The sequence below is a fragment of the Myotis nattereri genome, assembly GCF_964212035.1.
Source record: "Myotis nattereri genome assembly, chromosome: 2".
NCBI classification, from domain to species: Eukaryota; Metazoa; Chordata; class Mammalia; order Chiroptera; family Vespertilionidae; genus Myotis; species Myotis nattereri.
The window spans coordinates 209,811,597-209,833,600 of record NC_138076.1 but is presented as its reverse complement, the minus strand read 5'-3'; the positions used below and the strand labels follow the sequence as shown (position 1 = coordinate 209,833,600).

Here is a 22,004-nt window from a genome sequence, read left to right as displayed (position 1 = left end):
CGTGTGCCGAGCGCCGTGGGGCCGCCAGGCAGCCAACCCCGTTCTGTGCGCACTTTCATCCGCCGCGGCCGCACCTGCCGCGAATTATTGCTTCGCCCGGGGCCCTCGAGACGGCACCCGGCACCCGGGTCTGACCCGGACGCGTATGCACTACCGCTACGGACCGACGGACGGATGGAACGATGGACGTGGAGGGGCCTGCTCTGCGGTGGCCGAACGGTGCGTCTCCGCGGCTTGGATCTAGGGAGACCGCGGTGCCGCGATGTCACGACAGGTGGGGAAACCTGGGCCGTGCCGCCCTTCGGCAGCGCGGGGTCCGCGGCCCCCTGCTCCTTAGTGGGAGAACCTGTGCCCGCTTCCTCATCTGCCCAACCCGGGCCGTGCCGCTTCCGGCCCATCAGAGTCCCCGGGAGGATTTTAGGAAACGCATCTCGGCGTGAAGACCTCGCCCGGCTGGGAGCCGAGAGGAGCGCGCGCCGAGTTAAGTTCCGCGGGCTGGCGGCTGGGGCGCTGCGCGGACCCTGCCTCCCCGGCGGGCGGGGCGGGGCCGGAGGTGAGGGCGGGGCTCCCGCGGGGCGGGGCCGGCGGAGAGGGCGGGGCGGGGCCTGCCGGGAGCGAGCCGCGCCCCCGCCCCGCCCACTCCCGCGCGCTCCTCCGCTCGCTCGCGCCGAGGAAAACGTTGCGCAGGTTCAAAAATGGAACGTCGTCGGCGTGAGGGAGCGCGAGGGGGTGTGCGCGCGTGCGCGTGCGCGTGCGCGCCCGGGCGAGGGTGACCGGGACCCCGCCGCCGGCCCGAGCATCGCGCGCCGCAGCCGCGGGCCCGCAGCTCCGCCCCCGGCCCGGCCCGGCCCGGCCCCGGGCCCGCTCGTCCGCCGCCCCGCATGGAGCTGTCAGCCATCGGCGAGCAGGTGTTCGCCGTGGAAAGCATCCGGAAGAAGCGCGTGCGGAAGGTGAGGCTGCCGGGGGGCGGCTCCCGGGACCCCGGTGGGGTCCCCTCGCGTTCCCAGCCCCGTCACCTCCCCGCTGGGGGCGTGGGGAGATGTGTGGTGGGCGGCCCAGGCGGCCCCGCGCGGCTGGGCCTGTCCCCCCAGCCGGTGCCTCAGTTTCCCCCGGCACCTGGGAGGGCGAGTGGAATAAAAGTTGTCGCCCCGGGATGCTGGGGCCGCTGAGCCGCCGAACTGGAGACTGGGCTCAGACGTAGGGGTCCTGGACGCCATCCTTCCCCCACGCCCCGCTTCTGAACGTGGGGAGACTGAGGCCCAAGTCGAGGAACCGGCTTGCCTAGTGCGTTCGCGTGGGAACTGGGTCTCGAACACAGGACTCTGGACTCTTGGTACCAAGACCTTTGAAGTTGGAGGCGGGGCTCCGGGACAGCTCAGCCTCCGAAGTCGACCTGCTGGACTTGGACCTCCTCCGCTCCGCTCCGCTCCCACCTCCATCTCCTCCTCCTCCCGCGCACGCCCCTCCGGCTTCCCCGCCTCAACTTTCCGCCCCGCCCCGCCCCGCGGGGCCCGGCGCCGCCCACGGTGCGCGGCTCCGCCCCCTTCGCCGCCGAAACGCCCACCTGCCTTCGGGGACGGCCCCGCCGGCGTGGTCCGCGCTCCCGGCTGCAGAGCGGGGTCGCCGCAGGCGGGAGCCGGGGTCGGAGTCGCGGGGGAAGCTCCCCTCGAGCGCTCACCACCGCCTTCCCCCCGCTCCTCTGTGCAGCCCCGAGGGACGCCCCCGGCCGGGCTGGGCGGGTTCAGAGGCCACCGCCCCGCTTTGACGGAGGCAGAAACCCAGGCCCAGGCCCAGGCCCAGGCCCGGGAGGTGAACGGATCAGAGTCACCGGGGAAGTCAGCGATGGAGGGAGAGCGAGGAGCCCAGGGCGGCTGGCGGCTGGCGCCGGCCATCTCCTCTTCTTTTGTGATAGAAAACTCAGTCTTGGCATCTTGGGCTCAAGGTCACGGTGGTCCATGAGCTTCTTTTCTTTTTTTTTTAAATATATATTTTTATTGATTTCAGAGAGGAAGAGAGAGAGAGAGAAACATCAGTGATGAGAGAGAATCATGGATCGGCTGCCTCCTGCACGCCCCCTACTGGGGATGGAGCTCACAACCAGGGCACGTGCCTTTGATGGAATCGAACCCAGGACCCTTTAGTCCACAAGCCCGTGCTCTATCCACTGAGCCAGTCCGGCTGGGCCATGAGCTTCTTTTCTTCCCCATCTCAGATGGGGCTGAACACGGTCCTGAGGTTGGGCTGCCCTCCCCCTTCTCCCCTCCTCCAGTGTGTCCTCGATTTTAATTTATTCCCCAGAGCCCAGCTGGTCATGGAGTGTAGCCCAAGCAGCTGCAGTGGGTCCCCTCTTCCAGGCCAGGCCGGAGGGGTAGTGCCAGCGTCATTCCTTCAGCCATTCATTCAGAACAGATTTACGGAGGATCTGTTATGTACCAGCCACCATTCTAAGCCCCAGGGAGGGATCACTGAGCTGGCATCCTGGCAGAGGAGATGCCGTGAATGAGGAAATAAACACAGATGCCCTCCAGCGGGCTCCGTGCTGCACACCGTGAGGTGGGGGGGATGGCATTCGAAAGCGTGGCCGGGACAGGCCTCTTGGAAGAGGTGGCATCTTGGTCTCAAAGTTCCTGTGTGGACAGGAAACTTTTAAAGGCCCCTGTCAGCTCTGAGGAAGGGAGGGGTCTGCTCTGTTTTCTAACTCCTGGAGGAGTGACCATCGTGTCCGTAGGTGGAGGTTTGTCAGCCTTCTCCGGGTCCTGCCGGGTCTTTTGGGTTGAGAGACGCACTGGCCTGTCACCTCTGGCCAGAGGCAGCCTCTCGGAAGGGGCTGGTGGGATTGGACTGAGGAGTTTTCTGACCTGGAGAGTCTTCTGACCTAAAGATGGTCTTAGCACTCGGATTCTAGACACTGGGTCTTTGGTGATGCACACCCCCATGTGGTCTCCGTTTCCCCATGTGTCACAGGAGCCCCAGAGGTGTCTGGGGCCGGATGCACTTCTGTGCTCTAGTAGGGAGGACATCTGGGGTGGTTGCGCAGCAGCCAGAGTTTGGAGGGGGGTCTCTGGATTGGTGGGGGGTCTGGTGGGGGTCTCTTGTATGTGTTGGGGGACATGTATCTGTAGAGGGGGTTAGGCCGTACTGTCCTGTGGGTGGTCATCGGGGCGGCTGTGCATCTCACTGTGTCTGCTTCTCTTTCTTCCTAGGGTAAAGTCGAGTATCTGGTGAAGTGGAAAGGATGGCCCCCAAAGTAAGGTCCTTTGTGTGTGCGTCTGCCTGCCTGCACCTCCCTCCGCCCGCCGGTGCCCTCTCTCCTGCCTGACTTTCAGCTCCAGCTGCTCTAGCTTGGCCAGCGGGCCTTGATGAGATCATCTTCTCTAGCTTTCAGTTGCCCCTCTGTCAGCTGAGGGGCTTGGAGCACATGAGGGTCAAGGCGGGCCCCAGTTGCCCTTCTCACCTCCCTCAGGTTAAGTTCCATATCTGGTTGGAGGCACCCCCCTCACTCCCCCGCTTTCTGGCTTTTCTTGGCACCTGGGAGGTGAAGGCCCAGCATCTAGGGTTCAGAGATGCCTGCTGGAGGAGTGGAGGGGCTGGGCAGGGGTTTATGAGACTGGGTAAGACAAGGCTAGCCAGCGGCGCATGAGCCTTCAGTGACATAGAACTAGGGACAGTCTGAGCCCACCTTGCCTTTGGACAGCTCTCTCCAATCTACAGAGCAGGTTCCCATTCAGTCTTGTGAGGCAGGTGGGGTAGTAATCTCTCTAAAAGATATAGAAACAGGCTCAGAGAAGGTAGGCAGCTTGCCTTGGATCACACAGCAAGTGAGGTCAGAGTTGAACTAGGCCTCCCCATTTTCAGGTACCTCCTCTGTGCCTCCTCCATCTCAGAGTTGGGGGGCAGGGAGCTGGTCTAGGACCTCTCCCAGTCTCTCCACCTCTCATGCTGAGACCCAATTAGAACCTTCACACCAGCCAATCACCTCCCAGCAGGGAGTTATTTGAAGAGGGTGGGGACGGAGGGAGTCGTGGGGCCTTCCCATTGGTCTGTAGGTGCCCCGCCCCCCTGCCCTGCCAATAGAAACTGGCTCCTGGAATCCCCCTCTACTCAGAGCCGCTGCTGTCTGTGCCAGGCACTTTCTGCAGTGCTGTGCTGAAAGGGGGTGGGGGTGACGACTGACCTGTATTGGGTCGTGGAAGTGTCGGGAGGCATGGTGGAGAAGACAGCAGCGAGGACAATGGCCCACGCTGCCTCAGCATCTTATGTGCAAAATGGGTTCAATAGTCAAGGCCCTGCCCCTCCCCCACAGGCTTCTTTACCTTGTGGGGCATCCTGAAGATTCGAGTTGGTGGATGGCCAAGCAGATAATGCATTTGTCCATTCCTCCTGTCCCTCCTGCCCCTTCCCAAACACCCCAGGACTGAAGGAGGGTCCCTTACTCTCTGGGCAAATGAGGCGTGGACTTCCAGCCTGGGTGCAGGACAGTAAGAGTGCGGGAGGACTAGACAAGGGTGCGGGGGCAGCAGGGGCATGGGCTCCCTGAGCACTGGTGCCCCTGGCTTCTGCACCGGAAGGCATCGCATGGGAGTGTGGTCCCATCCCAGTAGCCTTCAAGGCACTGTTGGCTATTTTTCCTCCTCTAGACTCCATCTCTTGAAAGACTTCCTTCTTTAAACAGCGGCACTTATCCCACTTTTATTAATCCCAGTGAATATGTCTGCCCACTGGAGCTTCCATCAGCAGGAAGGACGCAGAGCTCTAGGAGCAGTCCCTCCCTGTTTCTGCTGGCAGAGCCCCAGCCCTGGGGCCCACTTGTTTCTTTTTTTTTTTTTTTTTTCCAGGTGCCAGCCTGAGTCCAATTCCCACTTGTTTCTTAACATGATGGGACCACTAGATGGGCTTCCATGACCTTTTATGACCCCCTCAAGGGGTTCTGGGAGCTCTGTTTGACCAGATGACAGGTGCACTTCTGGCTCCCCCACACTTTGGTCCTGGGTTCCTATCCACCTGTGAGCCCCAGGAATGTAGTTCCTAGAAGGGTCATAAGAAGAGAATTGCCAACTCCATGCAGCATGGTCCCCACTTCATGCCATTCACTGTGTCACCCACTTCACTTGGGGGAAACAGCTCCAGTCAGAGGGAGAAGCAGGAGCTCCTTTGTAACCATTTGGTCTTCCCTCTCCCCTCGCCAGGGGGTCTGGCTTGGACCCCAGCAGGTGGGGAGTGGGGAGTTGGGCAGGCTGCAACCTGCAGGCCTGGGAGCCTTGGCTAGGGCAGTGCCAGCCTCAGCGGGGAGGGGATCCAGATCCTCCCGCTCCTCACCCTGGCCAGGCAGGCCTATATTAACGACAGAAACAGCAGAATGCTCGCCCTGTGCCTGTTCAGCCACAGGCTTTGCCTGTTTTCTCTCCAAACGGCAAAAAAAAATGACTGCCCTTCCTCCCCAGCAGGTGGGGCAGAGGAGCTGTCTTGCTAGTTATGGAAGGTACAGCAAATAGCACGGAAAAGGGCTGCGGTCACAGGGCAGAGGATGTTAAATCAGCTACAGGTGCTCTCAGCCCCGAAGAAACCCTCAGACATACTACTCTGATTGCAATCTGCCCAGGACTGCGGTCCTTCCTTCCGTTTTCACTAGTGAATGCTACCGCACCTTCTAGGGTGGACCGCCTCCATGGAGCTTTCCTAATGTTACTGTCAGTGGGCACAGCAATAACCAGGCTGCTCAGCAGTCAGTCCCTAGTATGATCAGACATTGCCTATTGATATATGGCAACCCATTTTACAGATGGGAAGGCAGAGATCCTCAGCAGAGGAGCCCTTGCCAGGGCGTGCACTGGGATGCCTGCCCCCAGGGCTTGCGGGTCTAGCCCCTTTGGTACACAGTGGGCTCTGGCCAAGGTGACCCAGGGTGATGGCCTGATGGTCCACTCAGTGGGACGTGCTCAGGCTGTGGAGTCAGACCAGGCTGCCTTTGAACTCAGTTCTATATATTTAACAACTGTACGACCCAAGGCACAGCCCTCAGTCCCTCTGCATCCGTCTCGCTACTTGTAAAAAGGAGGCCCCGGCGCACAGAGCCCGCCGCGGGCTGCCCCAGACGGCACACGGTTCCTAACGGTGTCCGAGGGACGCAGGAAGGGCGCGCCTCCCTCCTCCAGGACGGTTTGGAGTCCAGGATGCGGGCCTGGCAGCTTCTAGTGCTCTCTAGGCTTTCGAAATGGATTTAATGAATGCTTATTTGCTTTCATTATGTACGGTACTGAACTAAGTGCTCACAGGCTAACACAGCTAATAGTCACATCAACCCTAGGGACTATTTTGGTAGCCCCCCTTCACGCAGAGGTAAAGCGACTTGAATCACTTGCTCAAAGCCACCCCTGCGGGCTGGCCACCAACCCCGCGGCTGCATCTCATTTGAGCCGCATTACTTTGGGGGGGAGGCTGGAGCGGGCCTTGGTCAGTGGGGCGCCCCCCCCCCCCCCCCCCAGCATAGCCGGAGTCTGCGCACACGGGGCTGGAGCAACTGCCGCTGCCTGTTTACCCAGCCGGCCCGGCAGCGGTCACGTGGCCGTGTTTACCTCCCAGCGGGCACGCGCCGTCCCCGCCCCCACCCCCCATTGGTTGGCTCGGTCATCCGGACGCGCCTCCTGCCTCCTGCGTGCGCGCGCGCGGCTCCGGTGCTGCGGAGAGAGGGCGGGCGGGGCCAAGTGGGCCCCCGCCTCCCACGGAGCGCCCCGTTCCCGCCCAGCTCGTACCCAGTTCCCCAGCCCGCCTACTGTCGCCTAGGTTGTGGACCAAGCCGCCTCCTGCCCTTGCGCCCGGCTGTTCCTGAGTCGGGTTTGCCTCTGGATCACCACTGAGGAGGGGCCCTGTGGCCTCCATTTTGGGGTGCCCCGGTGTTCGACAGATACTTGTGCAATCCACCTCCCCTTGCTCGCCCTTCTCACGGGGCAGGGCCAGGCCTCCTGCTGCCAGGTCTGACCCTGTGCTCTTGCCTCAGGTCCCACGGATGGATGCCCCAAGCTAATAACAGGCCCCCCTGAATCTACCAACCTTTTCCGTGCACCTACTGTGTGCCAGGCCCCCAGGTCAGACACTGAGGACTTGGTTAGTTAGGCAGTGCCCCTCTCCCGAGGACATCCCAGCTCAGTGCATGACATGTGAGGTACCCGAAGGTAGAGCGTGGCGGAGATTGAGCTGAGTTCCAACCACAGACTGGCACTCGCGGTCACAGTGGCCTCGGCAAGATGCTACCCTCGGGCCTCAGTGTCTTCATCTATAAAATGGGTTACCTACCTCTTCCGGGTGTTGAGAGGAATGGATGAGTCCCCGGCAGTAGTCTGCGCTCACTCCTTGCTGTTGATGGCTGTGGTGCTGCTAGTGATTCTAAGATGAGGAAACTGGGATCCAGAGAAAATTAGGGACTTGCCAGGAGCCTAACAACACTGCAGCAACATCAACAAAACTGGGTGAGGAGGTGGGGAAGTGGGCAGGGCAGAGGACTAGAACAAGGCAGGGACATTTCAACAGCCAGAAAAAGAGGAGGCAGCCACAGCAGGAACACAAAACTCCCCCTATTACTAGTTTCAGCTGAGAAAACCCAACCTTGAGGAAATAAAACTATGAGCCTCTGGTTGGTCATAGTTTGGGTTTTACCAAAATATACATTTAACCAGTTTTAGTTTCACTTTCTTTTCTTTTCTTTTTTTTTTTTTTTTAGTTTCGCATTTCTCCGGGGTGACACTGCAGTGGCTTCTAGAGCCATTCCCAGAGCACCTGGCAGCTGGGCCTGGGCTGAGTGCTTGGGGAGGGGTTACATCTGCCCACCAGGGCGCCAGCTGCATTCAGTAATTATGGCAGGTGCCAAGGGCAACGAGGGGAGAGGGGATGAGAGGACCGTTCATCCTGGGAGTGGCACAGCTGGGAGAGGAGCTACAAGAACCTGGCTCTTGAAGAATGAGTAGAGTCCTCTGGAGGGACTGTCCAGATGGACTGCATTGCGTGTACAGAGGAAGAGAGGTGACTGTGCCTGCTGAGGCTGAGCATGTGGCACTGGGTATGGCTATGTGGTCCTCAGGGCACGGCCCTTCGTTGCTGAGTCACAGGGCCGTACGGGGCCGACATGAAGTAGCCGTGCAGCAGTGTCCGTGGAGAAAAGGAGCCGAGGAGTCTGTTCTCGGGCAGCTTGTTGTTTGTGTCTGGACTGGACACCTGTAGGTTTCACAGTCCCAGGACCGTTGCAGATGAAGGTTTCGGCTTAGCTTGTTTGGAGGCCACAAGGCAGGGCCATGCCCAGCCTCCTCCTGCTTCGTAACCCTCCCCTGAGACCTGCTCCTCTCCCTTCTTACCCAGCAGAGCCGGTGCGCCTCCGCCAGGATCACAGTCCAGTGCTTAGGTTTTGTCTGTGCATGTACATGTGCACAGATACCCAAAGGCATAATTGTACATTTGTGTGTATATTTATTAGTATGCATGCACATATGCACAATACATGTTTTAAAATTTTAATTTTTAGGCACTAGCATCTGTTTATAGTGAGTGGTACTGTTTTATCCAATTACAAAAGTCATATACAGTTAGTTTTTTAAAAAATTTAATAGATGAAAAAGTGAGCGTCTTAAAGGCAGATTCTAAGTAAATAACGGAGCAGTGGAACAGGGTGGCTGAGCTCAGGAAGTGCCGCGCCATCTCGGTCCAGGCCTGTCCCCGCAGGGAATACGCTCTGGTCCGGAGTGCAGGAGATCCCCTGGGGAAAATCCTAGCGGGTCCTAGCCCTATGACCGGTGCTAGACATTTACCAAATTCCTGCTGTGTGCCAGGCCCTGCCACCAGGCACTTCACAGCTGGCCTCGATGGCACAGGTGTGCGCCCAGAGGGGAGGGAGCGGCTCAGCCTGGCAGAGGCTGTGCTGGGTCTGGGGTTTGAGAAAGGAGTGGGGATAGCAGCAGTGATAAACACAGAGCACTTCCTGTGTGTCAGGCCCTGGCTCTAAACACGTAGACACACGATGCTTTTTCCAGCAGAGTCTTTCGCACATGGGGAAATCGAGGCACAAAGACCTTAGGGAAATCGTTCAAGGTTTTACAGCTTCCAAGGGCAGAGCTGGGATTTGAACCCAGGCAGCCTGTCTCAGAGCCCCTGCCCTTTATTACGGGCTCTTACCTCTTCTAGGAAGGGCCTGTGGGACGTACCGCCCTGCCCTCCCCTGAATTATATCCCATGAGCTGCTGAGGTGGACATAGGTCTCATCACACCTTTTGTAGGTAGTATGGTGAGTGCTCAGAATGAGGGGGTTCGGGTGTCATTGGAACCCCTAGGAGGCCCTGACCTTGCTTGGCTGGCCTGGGACAGCTCCGAGGAGTAGGTGACAATTTTCTGGACCAGGAAGGGGCGAGGGCCTGCAGACAGTGGACCCTGGCGGAGCAACTGTGGCTTCTGTGAATGCAGGGGAGCGCGGGGCAGCTCTGACCTGTCGTTTCTCTCCCAGGTACAGCACGTGGGAGCCAGAGGAGCACATCCTGGACCCCCGCCTGGTCATGGCCTATGAGGAGAAGTAAGGGGCTCCGCCTGCATGGGCCGGGCTGGTCCACAGGCCGCTCGGGGGTTTCCTAGGCAGCCTGCTCTGCCTTGGCTCTGAACAAGGCCCGGGCATGGGCGGGGAGGGGTCCTGGCAGGGACACTCCGGTCCTGGCTGCAGCTGGGGGAGGGTGGTGGGTACCAGCTCCAGGGCACCGGGGGCCCTGGTTACATTCCTGTTGCTGGGTGATGTTGGCCACTTCCCTCCCCTCCCCAGGCCTCGGTCTCTCTGCTGCCACGGGGCCACCCCAATAACTCCTGCTGCGGCTTCTCCATAAGGTAGGGGTTTCAGTCGCCGTGATGAATGTGAAATGTGTCCTAGTGATGCCCTACATGTGAGGAGCAGCAATATCAGTAATACCCAGGCAGCCCTGGGGGAGAGACCAGAGACATGCACCCTGGAGGTCCCTTAGCAAGAGAGGACCACCTGATGAAACTCAGGGAAGGCCTGTGAGACGGCTGGTTCTGGTCCTCCCCACTCTGCCCCCTCCTAACTGAGTGGCCCTGGGCAAAGCCACCAGTGTCTCCATCTCCCACGTCTGCCAGCGCTCTGCTGAGATTCCAGGGTGGTTAGTGATTGGCAGCTCCTCCCATTCCCATGAGGGCTGCTCTCAGCGGGGAGCCTTGGATAGCATGTGCTCTCTGCTGGTGTGGGGCCTGTGAGCAGCACCCAGCCATTCCCTCTGCTGTGAGGCCAGAGTTACTGAGCTCCTGCCAGCAGGCAGCCCGCGTCCTGCAGCTTCTCCCTCACACTGACCTGTCAGTGCGGACCGTCTCCTGAAATCAGTCCCTCTGGTCACCTCCTGAGGCAGGGAGGAGGGTCATCTGACAGCTGGGGAAACTGAGGCTCTGAGGAGCCCTGGGACTTGTCCAGCAGCCCCCCAGCTGGGAAAGAGCCCGGCCCAGGCTCCTGACTGTAGGGGGAGGCCCTTCCTTCCCCCCTCGGGCCCCCTTCTCCCCTCTCCCCCCAGGACGTCTCCTGCTGCCAACTCGAAGGACCAGTTCTCACTGCTCCTGCCTTTAAAGATGAGGGTGACCTGTCCCACAGCTTCTTTCTGGTCCCCAGTGCTCGTGCGGCCTTGACCAAAGTGGTGTGGCCCTGGGAGAGAGTCGGGCAGCATCACAGGCCTGGGTTAGAGTCCTGGCACCTGGCTCTGCCACCCACCAGCTGTGAGGTGTCAGGCAGGCCTTTCCCTCTGAGCTCGGCCTCCCCATCTGTGCGATGGGTATCAGGGGCCGACCTTTGGGGCTTGCTTGGGAAGCAAAGGTGTGTGAAAGCCCTCTGCAGCCTGTGCGTGTGGCTCACACGCGTGAGTATCTCCTGATGGTAAATAGGGGTCAGCCAGTCATTCTTTGGTTTCTCCAGCAGGTCTTGATTGAGATCACAGGATGTGCAGGCATGTTCCAGCGCTGGGGTCCCAGCCAGGCACAGCCGCCACCAACGCCCTGCCCCATGTGGCTCACATCCGTGTGGAGACACGCAATAAACAGTGCTCTAACATACGTGTACCGTATCAGAGGCTGACCCCTGCTGCAAAGATAGGGAGAGGGGTGCTGGTTCCTGGGGAGTGGGCCAGGGGTGTCTGAGCAGGACCTGAGCGAAGTGAGGGAGGGAGCCCGGTGGGTCCTTTAGAGATCACCCGGGTGAGGCACAGGGAGTGCAGAGGCCCTGGGGTGGGGGCCTGTGTGTGAGGAGCAGCCTGGAGCCAGTGTGGCTCTGAGTGTGGCGCCCGGAGTGGGTGAGCTGGAGGCTGTGGGGTGAGGGAGGGTGGGGACAGTGTGGGAGGCAGGGGCATCTGAAGGAGGGGGTGGCACAGCTCAGGGAGGGCAGCGTGAGTCCTGGTAGATGGCTGGCGTGCTGCTTTGAGTCAGAAGTCGATAGTTCAGGACAAACTCGGAGACTTCTGCAGGCCCACTGTGTGACACTCTCACTCCTTCTCTCAGTCTTGGTGAAAAGGAAGTAAAAGGCAGTGAGGCCCATTTAACACGTGCTTTGCAGGGTTTTAATGAGACCCAGGGGGCCAGTGAGGGGGTTTCACTGGGGGACCTGCACACCAGGGGGCACTGAGAGGCACTGGGCTTGCTGGGCCCTGACTCCTTGGCCGTCTCAGCTCTTTAGCCCTGGACACAAATGGTCAGAGCGTCTGACAGATACCAGGCTCTGAGTTGGTAAGGTTGGACAGAATGCAGGCCCCTGCCTCACCCTCTCACCTGCACTCCCTGCAGTTTGCAGACAAGAAAGGGGGAGGGGCTGCATATTAGGAGCCAGAATCATATGGCCTGGGCTCCAGGCCTGTCCTGCTGATCCTGCCTGGGACCCTAGGCCTGACCTCCCCGGTTTGGAACCAGAGCTTAGCATTTTCACCAGTGGCGGGAGGTGTAACAATGTATGTTACTTAACCTCTCCGTGAGGGTAGTAATAGTACCTCCCTCGTAGGATGGTGTGAGGGTTAAAGCTTTAGAGCAGTGACTTGTCCAGTGTCCAGTATGTGATCATCATAATCAATAAGTCATGTAAATGTAATTGACATGCTGTTATTTTCCCCTGAGGCCCTTCTCTTTCCTCCTCTGCTTCCCCCCCTTCCTCTCTCTCCTTTTTCTCCCCTTTCTCTTCTTCCTCTTTATTACTTTAGCCTCCTACTTTCCGTTTTCATAAATACCAGGGACATCTCTCACTCCTCTTGAGAGCCTAGTGATGAGCTGAGAAGGGAGCCTCTCGCTCCAGACAAGGACCCTGAGGCCAGAGAAGTGACCAGCACAGTCTCCTGTGGGTCAGTGCAGAGCTGGGCCTGGAGGGGGCGCCTGGCCCCCAGCACTGGGCTCTGAGAGAAGCTTGTCAGCATGAAGGCTGGGAGGGCTGTCCTGGTGAGCTGCCGGGAGAGCGTGTCACAGCGCCCTGTGCTGCTCCCAAAGGCTGCTTCTAGGTCCCCAGCGCCATGGGAGGGAGGGCTCCACCACACATGCAGGATGTGCGCCCCTCTCTCTCTCTCTCTCATCAGCTGGCCCCTGCTGTCACCAGGTCTCACTCTCTGGCCCGCTGGAATTTAATTTACAACATCTCAGAATGTTCCTCTTCTCAGGGCGAACTCCTGCCCTCACATTCTACGACCACGTGGCCTCTTCGGCCCGTTCACACTTTCTGAGTGTGAAGGAAGTGAAATGGGCAGAAGGAAGTGACTGGGTTTTCCCACCACTCGGGCCCTGTCGGCAGCTCTGTGGTGACTCTGGTGTGTGTTGTGTGTGGCTTTGTTTGCAGCCTCACGTGTGCCTGTGTTTTGCACTTGGGATTTGGAAAGGCCCCCAGCCGTCGGTCATCTCCTAGGGACTCAGCACAGGCTAGTTTCTCTCCTCTTCCCTGATCGGACAGTCAGAGAGGTGGGCGCTGTTCTCCCCACCAGTCACGCAGATCCCAGATGGGGGCGCAAAGGTGGGAGGGATCCTTCCCATTCTCACCAGTGCCCTGGGCACTCAGGCGGACTTGATTGACAGGTTCTGCACGACTCTCCAGAGTGGAAACTGGAACTGTACTCTGGGGGGAGGTTGCTCCCAGTAGCATGGGGAGCAGAGCTCTGGCGTGACCTGGGCCCAGTCAAGAGCCACAGGCTTTTGGAGATTCCCCCCGTGGCTGTGCTGCTGCCTGGGCAGCTGGGAAGACCGAGGCTTCGGGAGTTCAACATGTGGCCCCGTTGCCGTGGCCCAAAGAGAGCCACAGGGAGGGGGCCCTGTCCTGGCACTGGGGGGTGGTCTGTGAAGGATGCCCCTCCCCCATAGACTGCGGAGGGCAGGGTGGAGGACCCTACTTGCCCTTAAATGTCACCAGTGTTTTCTTTTCTTCCTCCGTCTGCTCTGCACCCAGGGAGGAGAGAGACCGAGCGTCGGGGTATAGGAAGAGAGGTCCGAAACCCAAGCGGCTTCTGCTGCAGGTAACCGGCCGGCGTTGTGCCCACCCACCGGTCCCCATGCCCCCCCGCCATTGCCCACTAGTTGAGCTGAACCGCTCCCCCTCCTCAGCCCGCCCAGGGTGCTGTGAGCGGGCGCCACTGGGGGGGTAGGGCCCATGGGAGTAGTGGGGGAAGTCGGAATGTGGGGCTGGTGCCGCACACCAGTGGGAGGATGCTGCGGGTAGGAGAGTGGATGGATGGCTCATGGGCTCCTAGGACTTTAGAAGCTTAGAACTTTGTAAGCGAGCCTTTCTGATATGCAGAATCCCTACAACACAAAATTGTAATATTTGAGGTCCTGAGAGACAAAACTTTAGAACTGAGGAAGCATGAGAGCCTGGCATTTTAGAATTCCAGCAAAGGCGCCTCGGCATCCTGGACCCACCGTCGGGGAAAGTCCTAGAAAGGTGTCACCCTTTCCGGTCCCTGCCGCAGGTGGGCCTAGACGCTGTGGCATCTGGTGCCCAGGTCTTGAGGGCACTGTGCTTTGCACTGAAAGGAAGGTGGAGTCTGAGTAACGCAGTTTTGTGGTTTGAGGCCATCATGCTAGGTGATCGGCTTCTCCGAGCCCGAGTTTTCTCCTGGAAAAGCGGAATGGTGGGACACCGCTCTCCTTCACTTACAGCCCATCCAGGGACTGGGAACCAAAAATAAGTCTTCTTGGTCCGCGTGCAGGTGCGTCAGGTCCAGCCGCCTGTCCGCTCTTGATTGTAGACCTCCCGAGGCTTTTGCAGACAGATGGCCTCCCTCACGCAACGGGCGTGTTCCCTGGGCTCCGCGTAAACGGTCCCAGGAAGGAAAGGGACGCCTGTCAGACGTCTCCGTGCTCAGCTCTGTGCTCAGTGCCCTTCACAGGGGACACACACCTCCAGGGAGGGGTATTATCATCTGTGTCTGTGTAACGATCCCCCCAACTAAGCAGCTCAAAGCAACAAACACTGTGATTCCCATGGTCTCCGTGGTCAGGAGTCCAGGACTGCATTCGCTAGTTCTTCAGTGATTCTAGTTGGGGTGCAGTCATGATGTCGGCCAGGGAGCTGCTTCCGAAGTGCTCCTCACAGCAGCGCTCACGGGCGTGTCAGATGTTGCAGGGCCTGTTCTTACCCTGTGGACCTGCCAGAGGGCTGCTGAGGGCCTCACGGTGGGCCACTGGCTTCCCCCAGGGTGGGCGATCCAAGCAAGAGGGAGGAAGGAGCACAGTGTCTTTAACGACCTCGCCTTGGCAGTCCCACCGCACTGTCTGGCCCTCCCCCCCCCCCCCCGCGAGGGGACTCATGGGTGTGCGGTCCCGGGGCGGGTGTGTTGGGGTCATCTTGGAGGCTGGCTACTACAGCTGAAGCTCAGGGGGGTCGGTAGTCTACCCAGCCAGGGTCAGAGCTGTAAAGCCCAGATCTGACTGCTGCTCCTGGGTCCCTGATAGCAGTGCTCTCCTGGTGAGGCGGAGAAGGACAAAGATGAGTCCACCTGGCAGAATTGTGGGTTTACTGGGCTTGTGGTGGTCTGCAAGCCAGGGTGAAGGGTTTTGATAAAGCTACATGCAGGATAAGCCCTCCTTGCATGGCAGTATTTTCCCAATGCCCTCCCAGTTCCGCCCTCCTGCCATCACCAAGACAACCTGCACCCCACACCCCCAGAATGAGCATTAGCAGGTAGGACTAGAACAGAGCCTGCACCTGTGGTCTTTGCTCCCACCTGGAGGTGTCTGGCCATGGGTCCCCTCTGATGGCCTCGCTCTCTTCCGGGACCTCTTGCCTCTGGTGAAGGTGGCAGTAGAAGGTACTACCCCAGAGTTATCTAGGCCCTCCCAACATTTTAGCACAAGGATCTTTCCTGGACTTGTGTAAGTTACCCCAAAGCAATAAGACAAGTCCCCAAATGGCAAAACACCAGCCGTGAGAAGTGGAGGAACTTTCCTTTCAGCCCATTTTAACAAGAATGAGGCAGGGTGTCAACAGAGGCCTAGGCCTGCATACTCACTCGTGCCTCCTGTGCATTCCTCCACTGTGTACCCCAGACCTGTGCCTGTGGCCTCCGTCCCTGAGCCCCTCACAGTCCCTGGGGAGATGAGGCTGCCCTGTGGGGCTATAGGGCTGGGACTGGCTAAGGACGGCTCTCTAGGCTGGGCTGGGGGTGGGGTGATGGCTGCCTCTGGGCCATGAAACATGGGGAAGGGCACTCCGGCGGGAGGGACAGTATGAGCAAAGGCGCGGCAGTGGGTGGGGGGGCTGGGCTGACCCGCCGTGCCCTGGCTTGCCCCCGCAGCGGCTGTACAGCATGGACCTGCGGAGCTCCCACAAGGCCCAGGGCAAGGAGAAGCTCTGCTTCTCCCTGACGTGCCCACTCGGCAGCGGGAGCCCCGAGGGGGTGGTCAAGGCGGGGGCGCCTGAGCTGGTGGACAAGGGCCCCTTGGTGCCCACCCTGCCCTTCCCGCTCCGCAAGCCCCGAAAGGCCCACAAGTACCTGCGGCTCTCACGCAAGAAGTTCCCGCCCCGCGGGCCCAACCTGGAGAGTCACAGCCATCCACGGGAGCTCTTCCTGCAGGAGGCACCGGCACCGGAAGTCCTGCAGGCAGCCAGCGAGTGGGAGCCTGCTGAGCAGCCCCCCGAAGAGGAGGGTAAGGTGCCCAGGCCCAGAGACCCTCGGGGCTGGAACCATCCCTTGAGCCATCAGGTCCAGTTGGCCTAATGCCCAGAGCGGGCATGGTGTGCTCTGGAGGCCACACAGCCTGCAAGGACCCGGGCACCCAGCCCAGGGCTTCCTGTGGTCCCGCTCAGGATGAGTGTCATGACCTCCTCCCATGTGTCCCGTCCTGCACTGGCCTGGCCTGGCTGGAGGCTCAGAGGACAGCCTGGTGCGGGGGGTGGGGAGTAGTCTGCATGCTGCCACCCGTTCCCACCTTCCCGTCCTGTTGTCAGCGCTGTCCTCCATCTGTCCGTCTGTCTTTCTCCCATGGCAGTAGCAGATGCAGACCTGGCCGAGGGACCCCCTCCCTGGACACCCGCGCTCCCCACAAGTGAAGTGACAGTGACAGACATCACCGCCAACTCCATCACCGTCACCTTCCGCGAGGCCCAGGCCGCTGAGGGCTTCTTCCGAGACCGAGGCCGAGACCGAGGCCGCAGCGGGAAGTTCTGAGTCCCCATTTTTACTTCTTAGACTGTTTTCTTTGGGGCTTGGGGTGGGGACTTGCAGAGGGGAGGAGGTGTCTAGGGAGGGTAATTATTTTATTTAAAAATACGAAATGGGAGGAGGGGGAAGATCCCAACACTCTCCCACCATCCTCCCCTTGCTCTGTGGGGGATGTTTACAGAGAGGCCTCCGGGTCTGTTTCTGGCAGGGGTGGGTACCTGGCACTGCTCTGTCAGTTTGGGTACCATCTCCAGAGCAGAATGGGGACAGGGCCACCCCTGCACACCTCCATCACCCTTCTCCCCAGACACAGAGCTGGCCCTGGGAACCAACAGCAGGAGTCCAGCCTCCCCCTCACGGCGCCCAGCCCTGGGGCTGATTTTGCCTTTGCCTCTCTGGCAGAAAGGGGTCTGTATTTTTATCTTTGCACTCCAACTTACGGTGGGATGGCGGCTCCTTTGCCCAGAGGGAGGGTCAGAGAGAAGGGCCAAAGGAAGGGTTAGAGATGGCTGCAGTGTCCTGAGTCCGTACCCTTCAGAGAGCCTCTACTTTCCCTGGGGCAGCTGCCAGCCGAGGCCTCCTGCTGAGAGCTTCCCCAGTCCCACCCTGCCCTCCTGCCCCGTGAGTGTGTGCATGTAACTGCAGACGTGTGCGATGGGTCCTGCAAATCTGTTCAGAAACCTTATCAGGTGAATGTGAGGTGATCACAGCACAAAAGAACTTGTCACGGGAACCACACACTCACCCCACCTGGCATAGCCCATCACGTGACCAGATCTGGCCCTACTCCGCTGTTCCTTTGCTGGAAGCTATCGGCAGGGGTCTGGCATGGCAGATGTCCTCTGCTGCTCTGAGCAGACGTGTGCGGCGTTGCCCGGCCCGCTGCCGGCGTGGGGGCGTCTGCAGGTGGACCTGCGCTTCCTCCTGGGGGGCTCTGTTCTCTCTGACTCAGGTGACCTTTCAGCCCTTCCCACTCCCCTCTTCTGCCCTCTCCTCAGCTCAGCCAATGGTGGGTGTGGGTGGTCAGGGAGGGAGGGAGTCCCACCACCTTCTCAGGGCAGCCTCAACTCCCTCCATCCCTCCTCCTTGCATCCTGTGCCCCCTCTGCACCCGACATGCCGAAGCTGGGCTGGCCTGTGTTCTGTGGTGGGGCCTCTGCTGTGTCTTCCTGCAGTCAGGCTGCGGGGGTGGGGGTGGGGGGTGGAGGAGGGGCAGGCTGTGTCTGCCAGCGGGAGGGCACTCGCTTTCTAGTTTGCACCAGTGTGCCCTGTGGTCTGGTAACTCCCCGGGCAGTGAGGAGTGGCTTCTGCCCCATCCCAGCCCTGGAGGCAGAAAAGGCCACAAGGGGGGGTGGGGGGTGGGGGGTGGGGGGTGGGGGGGATGGGGCGGGCGGGAAGTGCAGAAGGGCAAGTACAGGCCTGACTCTCCACCCTCTGCCATTCTGCCTGCCCTCCAGGGCTGCCCTCCCGCTGTGTCCTGAGGCAGGATAGGGCTATTCCTTCCCCAAGCCCCCCTCCCCAGTTCCCAAACCAAAGACACCGCGCCCCATTTCTGTGTTGGGTGCCCTGTTGGCAAGATTCTCAAATCCCCTATCTCTCTCCCCTTCTTCCTTATTTCTTCACTGTCCAGGGTCAATTCAGTGCTTCCATTGGGGACAGTCCCCTCTGGGGGTGACTTGATTCACCCCAGCCTGGGGCGTGGAATCTAGAGGTTTAAGGGGGGTGGGTCAGGGGAAGGAGGGGCAGCTGTGCGCCTGGAGGGAAAGGCAGCTGGAGGTGGGACCTTCCCAGGACAGAGGCTGCCAGCCCAGGCGAGGCCTGGAGGGGGGTGGGCTGGGAGGTCTCTAGTGCAATGCTGTTTGCTCATGGCTTTGGGACAGTCTGGCAGCTTCTAGTATAAGTCATACTCATTCCCCAGGGACACAGGACCTCGTCCTGGCTCACGGGCCCTCCCAGAGAGTGTGTTAGGGCCGCACCACCAGGAGCCAGGCCAAGAGACAGAGTTTAAGAAAGCTTACGTTCTCGCCGCGGGCTGAGCCCCGTATGCCCGCGTCAGCGAGGGAGTGTTGGTGTTCCCTTATACAGGTCGGGTCAGGGCTGTGCCTGAGCAGGACGTCCTTGGAAGACAGCAGGGTGTCTGGGGAGGGGGCACGTGTCCACCAGACCGAGGGAGTGCTGGAGTTGGCGGGGAGTGGATCTTCTTTTGCTTCTGCAGGTGCAGGCTGTTTGCTTCAAGCTATGGGAAACACTGTGACAACATCTCAGAAACATGTCCAAGGAGGGCCGGGCAGTGCGTCCCGAGAAGCTGTGTGTGTAGAATTTGCAGAATCGGGGTGTGGGGGCCTGTTGTGGAATGAGGCAGCAGCAACCAAACCCTTCTTGCCTCTGACTCAGCTCTTTCTGGCCCACGGGTGTCCTGTGTCTCAGAAGAAGGCTGACCCTGCAGAGCCTGCTCCCTGGGGGAAGGGCTGTGGCCTGTTAGGACCCCGCCCCCAGCACATAGACCTCAATGAGGGGTTGGGTGTGGCCTCCTCCCAGCCCTGAGTGTCCCCGCCTCCCACCTTGCCTCGCTTCCACACTGAAGGCCAGTACTCCAGGGAGTGGATGCTTCGAAAGATTGGACCTCCTGCCTCCCTTGGCCCACCCCCACCCATTTGTACTCCCCCCCCTCCCCCCGTGGGATCGGGCAAGGCCACTCCTCATGGAGCAACCGAGCCCATGATCATCACCCCATTGAGCCCGTTGCCAACGTCCCCTCCTCCCCTGCTGGGGAAGGCGCTATGCTTCCGCGTAGCTTCGCTTTAGAAGTGGCCAGCCTGGCCTCCAGGTCTCAGCACAAGAACGCTTCCTTTGCACAGAATGAGCAGTGAGCTTTGTTCAGACGAAATGAATGTATTGGGAGGGGCTGGCACGAACCGTCCCCAGCACCTGCCTCTTGTGAGTGGGTGCGTGCTGGGGGAGCCGGAGTGGATGCAGAGCTCGGGTTTATTTTTGTACTGATATTGGTAACAGACTGTATAGCATCTATTTATTTAGATGATTTATCTGGTAAATGAGGCAAAAACTATTAAAAACACATTAAAGATGATTTTTAAAAAGGTGATTGGGCATTTGCTTCCTCCTTTGATGGTGTCACAGCTGTGCCGGGGAGAGAGCTCCGCCCCAGAGCTCAGCCTGGGGTTTAGGTCGCGGGTCTGCCCGGGCTGAGCATGAGCACGGACAGGTCCGTTTTCTGCGGCTCCAGAGGCAGAGTGAAGAGGAGGACAATGATGGGCGGGGAGTGGTTGGGAACTGGAAATGCGTGCAGATGGGTGCGTGCCCACCTTTGTGGTCAGGGTTCAAAGGAGGGGTGGGCGAGGTGGGTTTGCCAAGGGTGTGCTTCTGTTGCCTCTTAGTTCGTGGCAGGTGGGCAGGTGGGGGGTGGGGGGCAGCGGCTGGCCTTGCTGGCAGCTCCTAGGTAACTCCCTGTAGAGAGTGGGGACTGAGCGTGCCTTGGCCTTAGCTTTGAGCATTGGCCCTAATTTTGGATCCTCAAGAAAAGTCCCGTGGGCCCCCTGGTACAAAAGCCCGCCCTGCCCCTCAGGCATGTTGCCTGGGCACAGCCTTCTGCGCGGGCACGACTGCGTGGTTAGGGCGGCCTCTGGCCGGAGGCAGTCCTCTCGTCCTCGGCTCTTGTCCCCTTGTAGGAGGAATTTGAACAGGAGACAGCACGCAGCAGCCACAGCAGGTGCACGTTTACTTGCAGGAAATGAATGCACTCACACAGCCAATGTAGGTGCCCCGCTGAGGTGGGGGTTTGGAGGACTTATACCCCCAGGCTGGAGTGTCCCTCAGCAAGTCTCCCCTCCCTCATTTCTCAAAAACATACACGTCTCCAAGCGATAGGCTCCTTCGCCCCGGTGAGAGACACTCCTCTCCTCACAGACGGGTCTGTCGCCTTCATTCTCTCATTTTGTTTGTCTTGTCCCACACGTATCCCCTCCAAGCCCCAGTGCCCTCCCCAGCTCTGACAGGGGGAGACGGGGACTTAGGTTATAGTAACACCAGGTGCGCGGCCAGGTCCTGAGCCAGGAATGTGAACCATGCCTCCTACAGCCGCCCCATACCCACGTATTACTTTCCATGGTTCAGTTACCCACAGTCAACCATGGTCCGAGAATAGTAAATGGAAACTTTCTGAGATAAACAATTCATCTCGGCTGGTGTGGCGCAGGGGCTGAGCCTCACCCATGAACCAAGAGGTCGCCGGTTCGATTCCCAGTCAGGGCACATGCCCAGGTTTCCGGCTTGATCCCCAGCAGGGGTCATGCAGGAGGCAGCCAATCGATGTTTCTATCTCTGTCTCCCTTCCCTTCCTCTCTCTCAAATCAATCAAAAAATATTTTTAAAGAGAGAAATAAACAATTCATACGTTTGAAACTGCCTGCCTTTCTGAGTCGTGTGATGATGTCTGGTCTTCCCTGTGTGCCAGGCCCAGGACAGGATCACCCCGTGGTCCAGTGCTTCCGCCCTGTGCAGGCAGCCACCCTCCCCCACACGAGAGTCACCTGGCTGTCTCCGTGATGCCCAGGACTAGGACACAGGCCCTGCTGGGGATGTGACCCCAGCAAGCCCAGTGCCTCTCAGTGCCCCCTGGTGTGCAGGACCCCCCACGCCCCAGTGGAGCCCCCTCCACAGCCTCCTGGGTCTCATTAAAACCCTGCAAAGCACGTGTTAAATGGGCCTCACTGCCTTTTACTTCCTTTTCACCAAGACTGAGAGAAGGAGTGAGAGTGTCACACAGTGGGCCTGCAGAAGTCTCCGAGTTTGTCCTGAACTATCGACTTCTGACTCAAAGCAGCACGCCAGCCATCTACCAGGACTCACGCTGCCCTCCCTGAGCTGTGCCACCCCCTCCTTCAGATGCCCCTGCCTCCCACACTGTCCCCACCCTCCCTCACCCCACAGCCTCCAGCTCACCCACTCCGGGCGCCACACTCAGAGCCACACTGGCTCCAGGCTGCTCCTCACACACAGGCCCCCACCCCAGGGCCTCTGCGCTCCCTGTGCCTCACCCGGGTGATCTCTAAAGGACCCACTGGGCTCCCTCCCTCACTTCGCTCAGGTCCTGCTCAGACACCCCCGGCCCACTCCCCAGGAACCAGCACCCCCTCCCTGTCCCCTACCCTATCTTTGCAGCAGGGGTCAGCCTCTGATATGGTACACATATGTTAGAGCACTGTTTATTGCGTGTCTCCACACGGATGTGAGCCACATGGGGCAGGGACGTTGGTGGCTGCTGTGCCTGGCTGGGACCCCAGCGCTGGAACAGTGCCTGCACATCCTGGGATCTCAATCAAGACCTGCTGAAGAAACCCAAGAATGA

General features: G+C 59.7%; 1 protein-coding gene across 1 annotated transcript; it reads left to right on the top strand.

The window, feature by feature from the left end:
* Nucleotides 1–881: 881 nt before the first annotated feature.
* On the top strand, nucleotides 882–19,742 carry CBX7 (chromobox 7; the record flags this gene model as incomplete). The annotated part of the gene is made up of 7 exons (XM_081084829.1): nucleotides 882–950; nucleotides 3,204–3,247; nucleotides 9,482–9,547; nucleotides 13,427–13,493; nucleotides 15,774–16,125; nucleotides 16,468–17,592; nucleotides 18,855–19,742. 6 exons carry the CDS (start codon nucleotides 882–884, stop codon nucleotides 16,644–16,646), a joined length of 777 nt encoding a protein of 258 aa, XP_080940955.1. The 3' UTR covers nucleotides 16,647–17,592; nucleotides 18,855–19,742.
* Between the last annotated feature and the right edge of the window lie 2,262 nt (nucleotides 19,743–22,004).